Source organism: Fundulus heteroclitus, unplaced genomic scaffold, assembly GCF_011125445.2.
Source record: "Fundulus heteroclitus isolate FHET01 unplaced genomic scaffold, MU-UCD_Fhet_4.1 scaffold_50, whole genome shotgun sequence".
NCBI lineage: Eukaryota > Metazoa > Chordata > Actinopteri > Cyprinodontiformes > Fundulidae > Fundulus > Fundulus heteroclitus.
The window spans coordinates 1460770-1479563 of NW_023396923.1; the positions used below are offsets into that span (position 1 = coordinate 1460770).

Consider the following 18794-nt stretch of genomic DNA (forward strand, 5'->3'; position numbering starts at 1 on the left):
CTTTTGTGTGCAGGTCTCCTAATCTTAAAGGGGCCTATCACATTCTATGCCTTTTTGAATATGTTTGCCAGTAGTTCACTCTGGTTGCATACAAAGGTTTTCCAATTAAATGATTGCACCCTGTGGACTTATTATATTCTATTTCTGTATTTACACATTGTTTTTGTTCTATCTGTTAGTAAAAAAACACTTTTATGTATATTTTCCATAATAAGACCACAAGACCGAAAGTACGATCTCGCACGTTAGTGCAATAAGTAAACAAGGAGAAACAATAGAGAGGAGAAAGCCAGCAACTCCCAGAGGAGGAGCGATAAGAAAGACATCAAGTAACCCTAAACCTGAAGATTGGGGTGGTCTTCGATGACAAAGAGCTGCCACCTTACTGCGAGATATTGTAGGACGGTCTGCTGGCTCTCACAGTAGCTGAATCAATTGTTGCCATCTTGCTTTCTGTTAGTTCCGCGGTATTGTCTGCAGATGGAACTACAATGTTTATGTCTGTTGATTGGTCCGGATGCAAAAGTTCTTTTCAGGCTCAAAAGGGACTAGGTAAACAGTATCAGGACAAATGCTTGGCATGCATTGTTTTATTTGAAAATAAATACATGTTTTTGTGTGTTCTTTTTATGGTCAATTATGCAACTAGGCCCCTTTAATGTAACTTGTAACCATTTGACTTTGTGCTGGTTTCTAATTATTTGCTGAAATATCCCGCACCCACGGCCAATCAGAGCTTTTTGTGTCATCCTTCATCTAATCAGGTTAACTCATCAAACTTGTGGAAGTCAGGTCCGACAAATCAAAGTCCCACAAAAAGAAGAGTCCGACCACAACAATGACAAAACAGGAGAGACTGGGACACGGTCTTGGACAGAGAGAAGACTCTAAAATCCTATATTGTTTATTTTAATATCTAAAACTGAAGCATTTGCCAAAGTGCATTTGCTAAAAGTTAAGCACCAATAAAAAAAATAGAAATTAACCATTTTTATGATGAATATTTTGTTTTAGGTCAAGCCATTTACTAGTTTTATTGTAACTTGAGACATCCATAACATCAAATTTTCAGATCTTTAAATTGTACTTTCTGAATTTCTACAACATACAATATCTTGGTGTCATTGGAAGGTTTGACAAAATATGTTTATTTAGACACAGAGATGTTTTCAGAAATGCTCCTGACATACCTAATGTAAGTCTGCATGCCATGGGTTAAAATATGAAAAAAAAAGTCTGTAACGCACATATTCCCTAGTTACTGGGGGAAAATAGGGAGTACCAATATGGCGGCTGGTGGCTTCAAAGCGACTCGTTCTAACAGCGGGCTATTAGCACTCCAGTGTATAATATAGCTCAGTGGTCCCTGCAGAAAGATCAGAAGCGCTCCAGAGATTTCCGTTCAAGCCAGTGGGCGGTGCGCGCACGCTGTACGTGAGCGCGCGCGTCCGCAGTCATCCAGCCCGCTCTCCTTAAACCGAGCCAGCAGAACCAAGCCAAGCGGAGCCAGTCTGCGCCGAGCCGCCAAGCCCAGACAGGACTGGCTCATGATGACCTCTTAGTGCGTCTTCACGTAACCGATGAAACACGAAGCCTTTATTTGCAGGCTTTAATTACGTTGAGCTCATCGGCACCATGGACTCTACAGTAATGTGGACCGATGTTTGCATCTGGCAGCTGCTTCTAATCAGCCACACAGGTAAGGAAATAAACTGTTGCGGCAGAGAGAGGGAAGAAGAAAAAATATTTAATGCCTCCTGACTGGCATGTGATGATTTGACCGCGCGTAAATTTGAGCCGTGAGTCGATCTGTCTAAATTCCCACAGACACCCAGGTCACTTTTTAGATTATGCCATCGGTTCTAAAGAGTCGTTTTGTGGATTAATTCAGCCACGTTAGGATGCGCAACCATGTTGGTGTTGTTTTTTCCTGATGAAATCCAGGTTTCCCTCCGGTCCACCGTGCAGATTTAGTCCTCGGTCTACGAACTGCTTCTCCAGACACGCCGAAGAACCAAAACAAAACGCCAGGTTCTGCAGAGAGACCATGCGCAAGGTCTGGGATGCTCACTGGGCAAAGCCTTTATAATCTCTCCGTTACCTCAAATATTGTTACACTGAAGAAAAGGGAAATGTTTTATGAATGAATAAAGGTAAATGTCCAGCTTTCTTGGTTAAATAACATGAGAGGAGGTTTGGCTACAGGTTTAAGTAACAGGTGTGTGTGGGTGGGTGCGCGCGCGTGCGTGCGTGTGTGTGTTGGGGGGGGGGGCACTGCAAAAAAAACAAAACTTTGTAGTCTGTCCATACATACATGCAAAGAAAAAAAAAAAAAAAAAAAAAAAAAAAAAATAGAAAACTTACTTTGCATGGGAAACAGATTTATATTATATATAGAGTGAATTAGTGCTAGTTGTATAATAACAACACGATAGAGAAGAAAATTACAACTGTTTGCAGAGAAAGAGCAGTATGGCAGATATTTGCATTATTCCGTTTTATTTGATAATTTAATTGATAATTTGACATTTAGGAACAGAGTTTTTGCTGGGTCAGAAGTAGGGCCGATTCTTGGCCTATAGATATAAGGGGGCAGACAGAGATGTTAAGGGGGCATCATTATGCAATCACATCATGCTCCAGCAAATTTTGTGTTTTCTTCATGGAAATAGCTGAAGTAATAACCAACATCGAATAAATGAATGTCATTTTAATTAGGCCGCCACCCCAATGCCTGCCTTGGTTGAGTGTCCCATCTGAAGATGGGACACTCAAGAGTTGTACCAGCAACACTCCTGCTGGTACAACTCTTAGGGTCACTGAGGCACCCAAACTCCATGACCACAATAAGGTAGCAATCCCCGTGGGGGGAGGGGGGGTGTGTGTGTGTAAAGGAATAAAAAGGAAAAAAACAAAAATATCCTTCATCTAAGTTTTAACCACCAACTACATAACATTTGGATGGTGATTAAATCTCAGATTAATGTTTTTGTTGTTACAAGGTATGTCGCAACATTAATCGGTACTACAAAACGGTGATCAAGGCGCTGTTAAGTGGGGGGAGGCTCTCTGCTGCTGACTGCAAACTGATCATTCGTCAGATGGCAGAACACAAAGCGAGAAGGAGTGGAGAGGACACAGATTGTTTTTCCAGCAGGTTTGATTGAGGGGACAAGAACTTGAAACATGAAGGTGGAAACATGTCTGCTGAGACCCGTCTTGTGTCTGACTTAAGCTGGCCTTTAGATGCAACTTTATTGAAAAGATGTTTTTTTGCTTATGGAACTCTGCAACGCCAGCCAGGTGGCTCTGGTGTGCCACCAGACATTGAGAGGAACCACTGTTTGGTGGTTCCTGTCAGGTCGGTCCCCTCAAACCGAGAAGGTTGCTTTTTGCATACAGTGAACCTTTTATGAAGTTCCTCTGTTTTCTGTCACAGTTATAAAAAAAATCAATTCAATCTCTAACTCATCTTCTTCATTCTCTGTTTGCCGGACTTTAAATTAACTATAAGTGGTTCTCCCATTATTTTTGTAACAGAAGACTTTTGTCCCAATGAATTTAAGGGAATATCTCTCTCGCTCTCTGGCTCTCTCTCTCACAGGGTCTCTCTCTCTGGGTCTTTCCATCTGCACAAAAGCTTTGATAGTTGGTTAAAACTGGAGAAATCAAAGAAGATGCTAAAGTATTTGCCATTTACTCCAAACAAAGTTATTTGATTTATTTTTATATATATTTTAAAGAAACCATAGAAAAGGTTGAATGCTTGACATTTTCCCTGGAAGCCCAGATTAAGCTTTTTAGTGTCCTGAACTTGCTTTGATGGGATTTTTCTGTGATCATGTTTAACTCAGAGAAAAACGCAAATGAAGTGTAATATGGGCTAGAAATATAGACATGGTTATAGATGACCTACATAGGTAATAAAGAAGCATGTTAATCACTGACGCATCATCTGTCTTCCAGTATGCCTGGACTGTACTCAGACGAACTGATTTTCATGCCTATTTTTTTTTCTCACACTGAACCACAGATATATAAATTGCAGTGACATTATGGCTGTTCGCTCTGGCCTTGTTTCCACCAATCAGCTTTGCCTGTAAACACAGGATTCCTCACTGAGCCATATGCTTTTCAGCATGGCTCCATCTATCCACCACAGATCTCTGTGGTTCTAGCAGATGATGCCTGTCAATCTGAATGTGCAATTCAGCAGGGGAGCGAGATCATGACATGCATTCCTGTTTTTGTGCAGAAATTTACTTTAACATGTAGACTCAAGAAACGTAGCTGTAACATCCTTTGAACCTCACTGCTTTGAGATTTGAAACTAATCTTCTTCAGCTCAGCATGGTTGTTGTCTATGTGAGGCTTTTCTTTAATGTTAACAGCAGACACCAGCCCTCCATTAATCCCACTTAGCTTGCACAACATGACTGCATTTAATGCTTTTTACTTATAAATGAGTGTGTTATATCCCACCGGTTGGGATACATGTAAACAACAAATGGAAGCAGCTAAAAAAGGGGCTATTATATCATCAGGGGAGTATGGTTTTCGTGCCATAGCGTTAAACCTATAAAAGTACAAATTAATTGATTCTCATGATTCATGCAATGCTGCAACATTGACTGGTTAGAGTTGGGGTTCTGTGAGGTGTGCCAAATTGGCGGGACGTGGATACCAGGTCTTAATCTGATATTACATTAGTTAATTACAAATAAATGTTAAAATTAATGCTGTGTATAGACTTAAAAACTCAATAACTTTAAAATGCTGTAAACAATGCTACATATCACCAGTATTAAATAGACTATATGAATGTGTAGTTCTTAACTCACCTATGACACTGTCAGACTCTCTGATCCTTATTTTATGTCAATGACCCAAATTTTGTCCCAGATGGTATTTTCACTAGTCAGTCTCAATATAATGCTCCAGCTGGGGAAACTAACTAGGCTGGGAATGCTACTATAATGTTCTGATACTGTGGCTATGTTCAACCTGCAGGTGTTGATGCTCAATACCTTTTAATTTTTTATATATTTATTCGTTTATTTATTGAGAAAAGAGATCATTCATACTACTTTTTTAAAGGTATACTATGCAACCGGGGTTGATTTTCCAGCGAGGCTCCCCCCAGAGGGCGAAAGTAAAAGTGCACTGTCATAAAGATGCTCAGCTGTTCTGGTTTCTCTGTCAAGCCAGGCGCTTTGGTTGTTTTGAGCTTAGCAGACAGGCGAACACATCGAAAAGTCGAAAAAAACGGCAGTACAAACAATGACTAACACAGTGAAAGTATGAACATCAGGGTTTCCCGCAGCGCTATCTTGGCGAGGCGGCCGCCAAAAAAAAAAAAAAAAAAAAATAATAATAATAAAAACTCTGATATGCTTGCATGTTTATTTGACGTTAACATGCGGTTCTTTGTTGTTGCTTTCGCGCGTGCATATAGTGAATAGCAGGGCAAAAACACATGGAGTTCTCGCCGTAAAGCAAGACCGAATCTCGCGGTCTTGCACGAGACTTCTGAGCCTGTGGGTGCGGGCCGAGGGCTCAAGTACGGTATTTCCCCCACAGGCCACCAGGGCGGCCGAGAAAACCTTTGTTCGACCTGAAATGACTCATTTAATCATCCAAAACGGTATGGAACACATTAATTAACTGAAAAATGTTGCATAGTATGCCTTTAAATAGTGTCCTGTCTGGCAATGTGGCAATAAGAATTGTTGTCTTAATGCCAAAAAGAGCCCGACAGATTTTACTTTCACAAGTGGAGCAGTACTGCTTTCGCCATAGTGCGCCACTTGATTTATACATGTAAATAGTTTTATTATAATTTATGCAGGGACTATTTCATGTTATATGGTCACTACAATGAGAAAGTAGAAGAGGAAAAGAAATGCCGGCAAACTCGCTGGGAACCACTCATCTACCCACTCATCTACCTAGCGCCTGCTGGAGTTACAGTCATGTAGTGTTTTTGGACTTGTAACCACTACTACACTCGATTGTTTACGCGGTGTCGGAGTACTACGGGTACCAGTCCCGGAGGCCTGTGAGGCGGCGGACTCGACGAACAGCTCACGCGGGTGGAGAGCGAAGTGGAAACGGTGTAGCCGGCCGAAGAAACGCGGCTGCCGCGGAGGCTTAGCAGCTAAGCTAAAGGCTAACCCCTTCAGATCGCCGCTCCCATCCATCTTGCTATCCAACGTCAGCTCACTGGACAACAAAATTGACCATCTACAACTCGAGCTCTCTGCAAAAAGGGAGTTCAGTGACTGCTGTGCTCTGATCCTGATGGAGACATGGCTTAACTCATCAATCCCGGACTACGGCATTAGCCTGGAGAAGCTAGCTACTTTCCGCGCCGACAGAAACAAAGAACTCAGTGGTAAGACCCGAGGAGGCGGACTCTGCGTTTACATCAATAACACCTGGTATAAAAATGCTAGAATAGTCACAAGTTTTTGCTCTCCGGACATCGAGCTTATGATTATTATCTGCAGACCTTTTTATCTGCCCTAGAGAGTTTACTGTTATCATCACAGCAGTTTACGTGCCTCCCAGCGCAAACACAAAAGAGGCTATGAGTGTCTTCTATCGGACTATCTCTGAGCTGCAATCTGCACACACAGAGGGGGTTTTCATCATTGCTGGGGATTTTAACCAGGCAAATATGAAAACTGTTCTCCCTCATTTCTACCAACATGTGGATTTTGCAACTCGGGGAGAGAACACTCTAGACGTAGTTTACACAAACTTAAAAGGCGCATTCAGAGCAGCCCCCCGCCCCCTCCTCCACTCTTCAGACCACCTTTCTGTGATGCTAATTCCTGCATACAGGCTCCTGCTGTTCAGAGCTTAACCTACAGTGAGGCAGGTGAGCGTGTGGACTGAGGGAGCCATGGAGGCGCTCCAGGACTGTTTTGAGTGCTCTGACTGGGACATGTTCAAAGCAGCAGCAACATATGATGACAAGATCAACATTGATGAGTACGCCATGACTGTGTCAGCCTACATCAACAAATGCATTGAGGACGTCAGCACTACTAAGACCATCATCACCCGAGCAAACCAACGACCATGTATCACTGAGCAGGTCCGTCAAGCGCTAAAAGCAAGGAACTCAGCCTTCAAGTATGGTGACAAGGAGGCACTGAGGACTGCGAGAGCCAACCTGAACCATGCCATCAGGTTAGCGAAGCAGAACCACAGTCAGAAAATCCAGGAGCTTTTCCATAACGCAAACAACACCAGGAGCATGTGGAAAGACATACGGGCAATCACTGACTACAACACACCCTCACCCCCGGTGGGTGAAGTTGATGCTGACTTTCTTAACGGACTAAACAACTTCTTTGGGAGGTTTGAGGCACTAAACAGCACTCCAGCAGTAAAAGCTGTCCCCCATCATGAAGAGGAGGTGCTCTGCCTTGACACAGCCGACGTGTGGAAGACTCTGAGGAGAGTCAACCTGCGGAAGGCCCTAGGTCCCGACAACTTACCTGGGCGGGTGCTCAAGGAGTGTGCAGGTCAGCTGGCTGGTGTTCTCACAGACATTTTTAAACACCTTGCTGGAGCAAGCCACAGTGCTTGCATGCTTCAAGTCTGCCTCCATCATTCCGTCTCATCGCTGCGTGTCCCGAGCCTATAACATTATCAGGGACCCCTCACACCCCCACCATGGACTGTTCTCCCTGCTGTCCTCTGGGAAGAGGTTCCGCAGCATCCACTGCAGGTCCACCAGGTTCTGCAAAAGCTTTTTCTCTGTTGCCATCAGACTGTTGAACTGCTAAAGCTATAAACTGGACTCTGTACCACATTCGCATATTTGCATCATTGCACCATTTACATTACAAATGCTGTCGAACTCTGTTTTCTAAAATGCATTCTTGCACAAATCATTTCTGCACATACAAATGGTTTTTAAAAATACTTACCTGTACATTGTGATCGCACACTGTCTCTTTCTCCTGCATTGTTTACATTTCAATTGTTTTACTGTTAAATCACTGCTGCACTTTATCCTGTAATTTTAGCCTGTAATTTACTTTATCCTGTAATATACTGTAATTTTCATGCTGTATGCAAACAAAATTCCGTTCTGTACGCACTCTGTGCATACAAAATCACAAATAAAGTTGTCTAAGTCTAAGTCTAGTCTAAGTCTAAGAAAAACAAGAAAAGGAAAAAAAAGGAGAAATGGTGAAAGAGGAGATAAAAGGGAGAGAATGATAAAGCGTCTTCAGTCTGTGTCACACTTTAATGCAGGTGAACCCGATTTTCAGCCAGACAGAGTTACGTTTTCAAGGGTTTATTGAAGGGGTGAATGATGGCAGATGAAGCAGGCAAACAGTCACAGTCGTTTACCGGGATGAGCAGAGAACCAAGAGATGTAGGCGGCGACAGAACCAGCAGGCCGTGTGGACCAGAGAACCATCAGAGCAAGCAGCAGAGATTCACGGAGGAACAGGTAGCAGCATGGAGACGCACACAATCTCAACTAGGAGAGTTCAGCTGGCAGGGCACACAGGATCCAGTAGAGCAAGAAACAGGCTGAACTGCAGCATGCAGACACCGTCAACCTTAGCAGGAGAGTCCAGCTGGCAGAGCACACATGAGCAGGTAAAGCAAAGGCAAATCACACGGGAAGAGCAATAAAGAGCGTGAGCGACGAGGAGCAGGAAGAAGTGAGTGGGTGAGCCATTCTGGCAGAGAAGGGTAGTCAGAGGCAGGTATAAGTAGGATGGAGAACAGGTGAGACTAATTAGTGGGAACAGGTGGAGATAATCTGGAGTGGAGTGGTGGCTGGAGGCAGACTGAGCTGGAAGGATAACTGCTGGTGGCTGAAATGGTGAATGAATGAACAGAAAAAGTCCTCATAAGTGTAAAGTTAAACTAAACAGAATCATAACTATGACAGTCAGCTTCATCACCTGCAAAGAGAGATGTAAAAAGAACAGCACAACCAACAGATATAGAATTACAGATACAAAAAAGTAACACCTTGATACCATCGCTGAAGTATATGTAGTATTATTTAATACGACATGTATAACTTGGCAGCTGAAGATAAAAATAAGGGTTTACTGTATGGAAGTGAATCTGTAAGTACCTGGAACCAAGCACCTGTAGGTGTTTGTGAGAGTGCACTTGTGTATATAAAGTTTGTCCAAAAGAAACCCCCCCCCTCCCCAGAGCACCTACAGGAAATCTGTAGCTGGCTTCTCCACCAGCATCCAGCTACACTGAAGTGGAACCGGCCATGGGCCCCAGTGACCCGAGCCCCGGGGGGCCATGCCCCACGAAGCAGCTACCAGTAATGAGCCGGCACCCGCCCGGGCACCATCATTCATAATACTCATTAAGTTCGACCACTATCTGAGTTCTGTCTGAACGGTTCAAGACCTCAAAGTGACCCACATGCGCAGATAACAGAAAAGGACAAGTATAGGAGCCCAAGAAGGAAACCCCCCAGCAGCCACAGCGCTGAAGCCCATTACGGCTGCAGCGATGAGCCAATGTGCTACACCGGCAGCCAGCTATGCCAGAGCAGATCCAGCCATTGGCCCAGGTACTGATATCCCAGAGGAGCGTCCAATCCCCAGCCCCAGAAGGTGATACCCATGACCAGGATGGCGAAGAGCAGATCATCCGAGCCTCAAGCTGAGACCAGGGATGAGTAACCTCCAGGCCCAATCCAAGCCCTGATGACCCCGGAACCCATCCATCCAGGAGAAGGAAATGCCAACACAATTCCAATGAGCCAGCCAACTAGAGCCCACCTCTCCATGCCAAAACCCCACACCCCATTTTTAGGGACAACAAAAGCGGCAGCCCCAATTGACTCACAAGACCCATTCCCAGCCCAGCCCAGTGCTGCAACCCTGCTAGGTGGCCTGCTCCTTCTCCAGACCTCCAACTCCGGATGGCAATCGAAGAACAAGGTTGTGAAAAGACCTCAAGCCTGCCTCCGCCTGCTCAAATGTTGTGATGTTGCATGTTCTCAAGTGCATTTAAAACTGGAAGGGCTGAAGAGGGGAGTACCCGGCGCAGCTCAACCCCCCCCCCCCTTTTTTTTTGTGGACCCATGGCGGCTGCTGCTCAAGAGAAATCTGTGTGGATGTGTAGTGAGAGTAAAAGATGGATGAAATGTGACATGACCATTCAGATTGCAGATGCTTTAAAAAATATCCGATATTTATCCAATTTAATACCACACATGATAGTGCCACAAATCGGAATTTTATTGTGGATGAAAAGATCAGAATGGGTCGCATTTATTGCAGTGTGAACCTGGCCTATGTGATCTTAACGTGAGTAGCTTTATTTTTTCCAAAAAATGTAGGATCTATGTAAACATCTACAGTCCAAACAGCCAAGTCTGCTTTTCTAGTAAGCAAGGCAAAGTATAGCAGTCTTCCTACCTTCAGCTAACTGACAGTGTGCAGCAACAGGCAAGGGAGGGGTAGCACTACATTTCTCTGTGGTCCAAACTGCCAGGGAAGTCTATAATCACTCCATTTTCTCTGGCACACTGGGTATCCACGCATGCTGTCTCCAGCTAGCAGGAAAGAAAATAGCTCTACACACAAGCAGTAGTGTTTGGTGTTGTATTGTAATGCTATCTTATTATATTAAGAGTGCCAAAGCCACAGCGTCAACCTTCATGCAATTGATTGTCTGCATAGTTTTTGTAAACTAGACACTCATAAAAAGCCCTTCAGTAACAGTACAAAATAAATGGTGCCCTCTTCGTTTCACTGAAAAAAATCCGGGCAGAGCACCACCAGACATTATGTCAGGTTCAATGTCAGCAATCATATTTTCTGCTGGTGGAATGCCATCTGGCTGCCGGGCACACTGCAACTGCTCGAACCAGAGGGGTTGCGTCCGGTTGGCATGATAGGATGCCGGATGGTGCAATACTAATTGGGTACAAAATAGTGACACATGCTTCCTGGGGCCCACAGCAAAGCAGAGTGAGTAAATCCATGACTTGGATGGATGGAAGAGCAATGACATAATCTGCAGTCAGATACAAATCACTAGGGGTATGGGAGTTCACTCCCAGCTGGAAAGTTTTCGACAGTATTGCTACCGCATTGTAACTCTGTCAGAATGAGACAACACTAAATTTACTAGATCTTTCTTGTTTAATCCTGAATAAGAGAACACAGTTTGTTGGGATTGAAAAGAGGGGAAATTATATGTCATTACAGTAATCAGTGGTTAAGATGTCTGTGTTTTCTTCTAAACAAACTTTTGACATTAGTCTCCTACTGTGTATTTTGAATGCCTTTATACACCACTAGCTTTTCCACATTTTGCCACACAAGCTACAACCTTTAATTAGTTTCAATAACAATCCACAAAGTACTAAAACCTATCCAAATACCCTGAAATATAAATCAGTTCAGTTTTAGTCTTAAAATTTTATTTCCATTAATTATTTAAATTTTTTGCTGTTAGATTTAGCACAAGCCAGTGGTATTGTGAAGCCTCTCTTCTGTCAGTCTGCTCCAGGGCAGCTGTGGCTGCTAACATAGCTCACCACCATCAGGGTGTGAATGTGTGCATGAAAGGGTGAATGACTGACCAGGGTAAAGCGCTTTGGGGTCGTCAGACTTCATAAAGCGCTGTACAAGTACGAGCCATTTACCAAGCCATACATATTATTGTAGTCCTCAGGCATGCGCCCAGGTAGGAAAGTATAAACAGAGATGGTTTTCAAAAACGGAGGTAGAACAAGAAGGCTGGTCAGAAACCAGCAGAAGCTGTGCATTGCAAAGACCTTCAACTGCAGCTGATAAAGCCAGTGGAGCAACAGCGCTACAGAAACAAACAGCAGGTGTAGCGCTCAAAGACCAACCAAATTTTTGAAGCGCCAAAGTACAAATTGGTTGAAAAACAGCACTTAAGGCATCAGATAAACAGATCCCACACAGCTGACATGCATCAGGGCTCCATTTCAGAAAGCTGGGTTAATGGACATTCAGAGTCATTTCTGGTGTAAATTCCTGCATACCATGGCTTTTCCATTTCAGAAAGCTCAGAAGCCTTGACTCAGAGTCAAATTATGAAAACAAATTACTGCTTGAAACAACCCTGCTACTGAGCAGAGTTGTTTGGACAAAGTCTGAGTTTTTCCTTCTTTTTAGCTGAGATTTGCGCAAGGAAGTGTTGGAAAAGGTGTGTCCTTTTCTGGAGGAGCCTGTATACTGGAGAGCAAATTCTCCACATATATCTGTCAGGAGAGGTCAGACCACAATTAAATGTCTCAGCGAGGAGACACTCTCAGTTCTGATCAATTTCTTTGTGCTGCTCGTTTTTATGCCAATGGCAGCTTTTTAATAACGTAGGAGATGCAGAAAATCTTTCAGAGGCAGTTGTATGTCGCACTGTCAGGAATGTTACTGTTGCACTCAGTTATAGATGAATTTAATGGTGTTCCATAGTCAGAGACCCACAAAATTAATAAAATAACTAGACAGAATGAAAGCAATAATTTATTCTGTATCAAATTTTGGGACATCCAGCTCTAATTTTCCATTCATATATTTTCGTTTCCATTCATATATGCTTCCCAAAAACCGTTAGGGCTACGGCACATTTCTTCACTTAAATAACACCACCTTTACTTCAACTTAAAAAAATAAATATAGCCTATATGATTGATATAAAGTATATAAACACCTACAAGAAAATCAGTGTCAACTCATTTTTAAAAAGATGGATGAACAATGCTGGCAAAAAGATGAACATATCAGTTATTTATTTCACAGTTAAACATAAGAAAACTTATAACTTAACCATACCTGATTAAACTGTATTTTCATACTTCGTTACAATGGCAGCAACTCATTTACTGCCATGTTCTTTCAATGCCTTTCGTAATCAATGCCCCCCCCCCCCCCGCTATCACTATCCCCTTTTGTGTTGAATCAGTGAAGTGCGAGAAAACAGCTTTAAATGTCAGATAATTCTCAAATCACTCATGCATTGACTTTTTCAGCAATTCTCTACTGCTAACTCGCTTTTCAGCAGCAACAGCATTGTTTCTTATGGTTTAATATTCTCCATATGCCTTCATTAAAGATCTCTAATTCCACTCAAGGGAAATGCACACTTCCAGGCTTCTTATTTCCTGCCAACGCCATAGTGAATCACTATCCATTGATCAGGGCTGTTTTCATGCTCGCGTTCAACTCAGGGTTGATTGGACGCTGGGTTTAGTTACCTGATTGATATCACCTGTTCTGAAACTGAAAACGTTCAGTATGACAGAGTGAGGTAGCACTACTCAGAGTAGCAGCTTTCCACTCAGGGTAGATCGTCCATTTTTTCTGAAACGTGGCCCAGAACAAAGATGCACACTGCAACCTGCCCAACTATAAAGGCGTCTGTCCTACCCATCAATGAGTGGTGCACTCCAATCAGCACCTGGCTCACAGAGAGGAACCGTGCAACACTGTCTCACCAGAACTGCAAAATGGTACAAAATAACTTGGTTTATTACTATTTTGTTTACAGTTCAGCTTGGATTTTATTTACTGTCAATCATAAATTTGCTGTGTGCACTGAATCCAGCTGCAGTGCGCAATTCCGTATGATCGCAGCTTCGAGGGAACATTGTTCACAAAGTGTGGGACAAACTTCCAGCAAACCAACTAAGCTGTTGGTTTGCTATAATTCATTGTCTCTGTGACTGTCTGACAGGGCCGTTGCCATGGTTATTTGGACATATGATTGGTGCCTTCCGGGTATTTTATAGCTTTGCATATGTATTTAGGGGATGATTTTTGTTCGGCTTTGAGTTCCTGGGGGATCATCTTATCAATTGGTTTTCCCACATGCCAATCATTGTGACGCGCTCGCGTTACGCCAATGTGCATGCTCGTTCCCTCCTAGTTCCCTTTGTGCATGCACACTTAGTGTTTATGTATCCAGTGGGCTTTGGTTTTAGCCGTTCATTGTAGTTCCACGTCTCTCTCCGTATACTTGGCTGAGAGTCGCGAGAAGCAAACTGTTACAAGTTTATGAGAAGAAGAGGAAGACCTCAGTAGAAAGAAATGAGACCAGAGCGTATATGGGATCCTCCTTCATGTGATCCCCCTGAGGAGCTGAAGAGCAGGAGCAGTTCTTGCACATGCGCAGTTATTCAAAAAGTGACTTGGGTGTTTCTTACCTACTTTTTCGGAAAAATCGTCCACTATACCTTTACATGAATAGATGATCAAGAAGCTGTCTTGGTAGATTTGCCCATAAGTCACTTCTGCTTGAAAACTTTACAGACTTTATTTTTACAAATAAAAATGGCATACAGGCCTTACTCCTGACATGGCCATCTTTTTCCTATTGGATATACAGTAAACAAGATGATAGTAGGAACTGAATGCAGCAGGTGAATGAGCTGAGAATAGCTGTCCTGTTTATTAAGATCTGTAGTCGATTCTCATTCTTGAGGATATGGGAGGCTTGCCTACTGTGCAGTGAGCACACCCCTGCATTTAAATGGCTTTTCACATCCTGTCATGAGCGAATCCTCTGCGCAGGTGTGAATTGAGATTATCTCTAGATGTTGAAATGCATCTTCTGAGGAGGAGCATCTCCTGCTGGGGAATATAACTCCAGTCTGGAACTTCTTTTACACAATCCAAAACATCAAAGTGATCCCAAACAATCCCATCACTGCTGATTTAGGTAGAATTTCCAAAGCCTTCTTAACTAGTGCTTTGAAGATAAGTGCAGAAAGTTTTATTCTAAACTTGGTTGCAGTCAAAATCTTCTGAATGTCAGAAAGATTTAGCATTTTGCACCACACAGAAAAGTCTCTGTTCAAACAGGACTTATGAATATATTCTGTGATAATATCACAGAATATATTGTGGATGAACAAAGAATCCATCCGGATGCTAACTACAGAGTTAATATTACTAAAAAGCACAGATGTTGCACTTTCTTCTTTTGATATGTTGTCTTCCCTTTCCTCACTTTCACCCCCTTGCACTGCTACTTTTTCATCTGGCCTCACCATCTGATGTATTATATTCACAAGTGTTCTCAATCTTTAATCCACTTAGCTGCATTCTGCTCTCGCTTTAGCAGCATACGGTTAAGGCTATTTTAGCAAATGGTCACAACTATTTTAAAGCTGTTCTGTGCCAAGAGGATGGCTTGATCTCCTTGATGCTGAGGCGCCTGGACAGTAAACTTGGCTCTGTGAACCACTTGCGCTGTTGTGAACTGCTCTTTCTGGCTTTAGTGGTAGATTCTGTTGGCACCTTTGGAAAAGTGTGACAAGGATACAAGGAGAAGTTATATATATTTTTTAAATTGGCAGTAAAGATTATTTTCATGTATACTAGGTAGGTTTGGGTTGGGCTCAAAAAAATCATAGGTGCTAAAATCCCATGTAGGGTTTAGTTTATATATTCTGAAAAGGTATTGGAATCTGGGAGATTTTGAGTCGTGATCAAACAGAAATAACCCTAAGCAATGCCCTACTAGTTGATTATGAATGGCTTCATTTTGTATCTATAACAGCTTTGGTATGAAAACCCCCAAACTGCAAAAACATACAGGGTCAAACATTTTAAATGATCAACACCTAAAAAAATAAAATAAAATAAAAAACCTCATCCGAAAACAAATAAGAAAAAAGTGATGTAGATGTAAGGAAATGTTTTTTTTAAATGTGCAAAAATATAATCATGGCTTGACCACCAGAGGTTATATTTTACAGATAAGTTAAAAGCTAGATTTAAGCTTGCAATATTACAAAATATTTGAGAAGTAAACACCAGGTGGAAACACTACCAAAAAGAAAAGATTTATTTTATTACTCGTATTAAATGTATCTGCCATTTATTCAATATTATTGTTAGGTTTCCCACTGTGTGCACTGAGAATTGTTTAAAAGACAGTGATTCTTTTCAAGTTTCCATTTATTACTGAAGTTATGATTTGAATGTCAGTCATGATTGTATCTGCTCATATGAAGATCATATCGAGAGGTGTCTGGGGGCTGATATTTTCATTCTTATAAAGTATGGACCCCTCATTCACCAGCTGTGAAAAGCTGGGCACAATCAAAGCCTGCCATTTCGCTCATCCTCATGACCAGTATACAGTAATAAATAGGATTTAAACATCTAAATGTTGCCTGGCATAGATGCAGTTTTAGGGAACGTCTAACATTAGACCCTGTACAAAGCTGTTTTTGCAGAATATACATTAGATATTCCAGCATGTCACAGAAAATTAATAAATGGTACCATCATCTCAAAATCTGAGCATTCTAACACGTTTTTCATTTCACAGTATTAAATCAGTGTCATATTTTCAGCCTTTAATCTACTAAAAGGTTAATCCTGCATTAACCTCGACTATAAATCAACCCTTTTAACCAGAATTGAGTCAACACTAGGAAAATGATTTAGACTATATGCAGTGTTCTACTCATGCATCAATCACAGTCATATTGCAGGTCTTCATCCGCTAAACTGCATGTCAAAATAATGACTTTTATTCAGATCACTGAGTTTTTTTTGGATTTACGTTACCAGTACTCCCTTTTTAACCCAGCAGACTGTGTGTCCTGCGTCCGAAGTAAATCTCCCTAAGCAACACACCTTGCAGTAATTGTATGAAATTACTGCAAGGTGTATGAAATGTCTTCTAGTTTAGTATAAAACTACGGGTTGAATTAGTTTTTCAGTACATGTGGGCATGGACTGGAGTCTTGAATATGATATACAGAAGGTTTATGAAGCCTTCTGAGTGGAAGGTGGTGAGTTATATTGGCATGCTGCATTTAGTTATGCTTTTATCCCAGTGGAAAAATGAGAACTATACTTAGTGTATTGCTGTCTAAAGTTAGAATCAGTGGTATCGATAACATTTAAATATTAGTGAGTTTCATACATAGGCAAATCTAAAATAAACATATGCTATATTTGGTGGTAGCGTTTAAGTACTTGTTCAGAATACAACCAGACATAACAATTATGAATTTTTAATTTCAAGATTTTACCAAAATATAAAGACTTTAAAGGCAAACAAAAAAATCTAAGTTTTATTTTTGCATAGCAATCTTGACAGTTGCCTTCCAATTCAACGAAATGCTACTATAATGAAGAATCTCCAGCTGAGGAGGATTTGCGAATGAGAAAATAGACGCATGTAATTCATGTCTAATTCTACAGGAAGCTTCGGGTGGCCATCTGACAAAGAAAAAGATTTTAAGGACGACATCTGAATTGCAGCTTCCAAGTTGAAAAATAAAGGGCTATTTCACTGTTTTAAAGGCTACTAGACTGTATTTAACAAACTCTAATGCCTAGACTGGTTAAAGCTGAACTGGAATTATTTGCTAGTCTGTTTTACTTGATATTAGATTAAAAGAAGTGTAAAAACTGCAATATACAAACTGGACCAACATAGACTGAGATATTGGTGATTTACTACTGGTTTGGGAAACGTTTTACTCTACTTGTGGAGTTGAAAAATTACACCTATATGTAAGTGGTACAAAAGTGAGGGACCTGCCTGTGGATCAACTGATACAAGTCATCAGAAACATCAGATAAGTAAAATTCTTACTTTTTGTAAGGATAAAGAATGTATTATTTGTTCCCTTAAACATTGTCGGTCTTTAAGACGCTGCAACCTTGTAATGATCTGTTTTATGGCTTTTCAGTGACAATTCTTGCTTGTGTGAATAATTAGCATAACTATTCTGTCATTGCTGGTTGTAAATTGAGATGATGAGGGATTTACTAAGAAATCAAATACATGTAACATTTACATAAAGGAAGCAACTTGGCATAGGGAGCAGAACGTGTTCAGTAGGAAGGATGATGGTAGGACACCAGAGAACAAAAGGTGAAAAGGAGCAGAAGAGTGAAACTAAGTCTCTAAAACCAGTACTCCAATGTTTAATCATCAAATGCCAGTGCTCTCTCAAAATGAAAAAGTCTGTCTGAAGTTCCATTAGCTGACAATGGCTGCCTGTGTCTGCCTGTGCTCACATAAAAAAGCTACTGTGTGTTTTTTTTTTTTTAAAGAGACGGGCACCGAGGATTGAGATGAAGACCACCTCACTGCCTTTTAAGCATCTCAGAAGATGCTCAGTGGAGTGCAAACATCAAACATCCAGGCTTTCTGATGAATGGCACCATTGTCTTGTTATAAAAGGCTCTTTAAACAGCTGTACTACTGTGAGTGAAGTTTGTGCTAAACACTGCAGTTTTATGGCCAGGCAAAACTGACCCAGACTTGAACTTTTCCACCTGGTCGTGTTAAAACTACAAACTCTAAGTGTGTTTTAGTGTTTTCAGGATTTCATGTGACAGAAAAACACAAAATAGTTTGTGCTTGTGAGGTCAAAATATTTTTACCACTAAAAAAGTCTGAAAGTTGTAGTTCTAACACATGTTGCTTTTCTTAGAGTTTCGTTGTAGTTTTGGTTGTATATCGTAGCTCACTTCTGTGCCATTCTTAAGTTTTCTGCAGCCTCTAACTGGTTTTCTTCCAGGATTAACTGTTCCTGCTTAGAATAATCATACCCACAGCATCAAGCTGCCACCACTGGTAATCGTGGAGATGGTGTTTTCTGGATGCAGTGTTACTTATCCACAGTGGTCTTCAGTTTTACGATAATTATGTTTCTGATGATAGAAACATGTCATGGAACGTCCTCCATGAATAATTCCATATTGTTTTATAACCTAGCCATGCTTTGAAGTTCCTCACATTTCATGATGTGTTCCCTGGTTTTCATGGTCCTC

At 41.6% G+C, this 18794-nt stretch overlaps 1 protein-coding gene across 4 annotated transcripts in view; it reads left to right on the forward strand.

Annotated features, from left to right (window-relative positions):
• The first annotated feature begins 1319 nt into the window (after window positions 1-1319).
• The window catches only part of ptprz1b (protein tyrosine phosphatase receptor type Z1b), a 204205-nt gene continuing 186730 nt past the window's right edge, over window positions 1320-18794 (forward strand). For 2 of the 4 annotated variants that reach the window (XM_036132402.1, XM_036132403.1), the window contains exon 1: window positions 1364-1699. In XM_036132402.1, coding sequence (XP_035988295.1) covers window positions 1636-1699 — 64 coding nt within the window. In that variant the 5' untranslated portion in view covers window positions 1364-1635. Of the gene's footprint in view, window positions 1700-18794 lie in introns of all 4 variants that reach the window. The other 2 variants (XM_036132405.1, XM_036132404.1) reach the window with 2 other exon arrangements.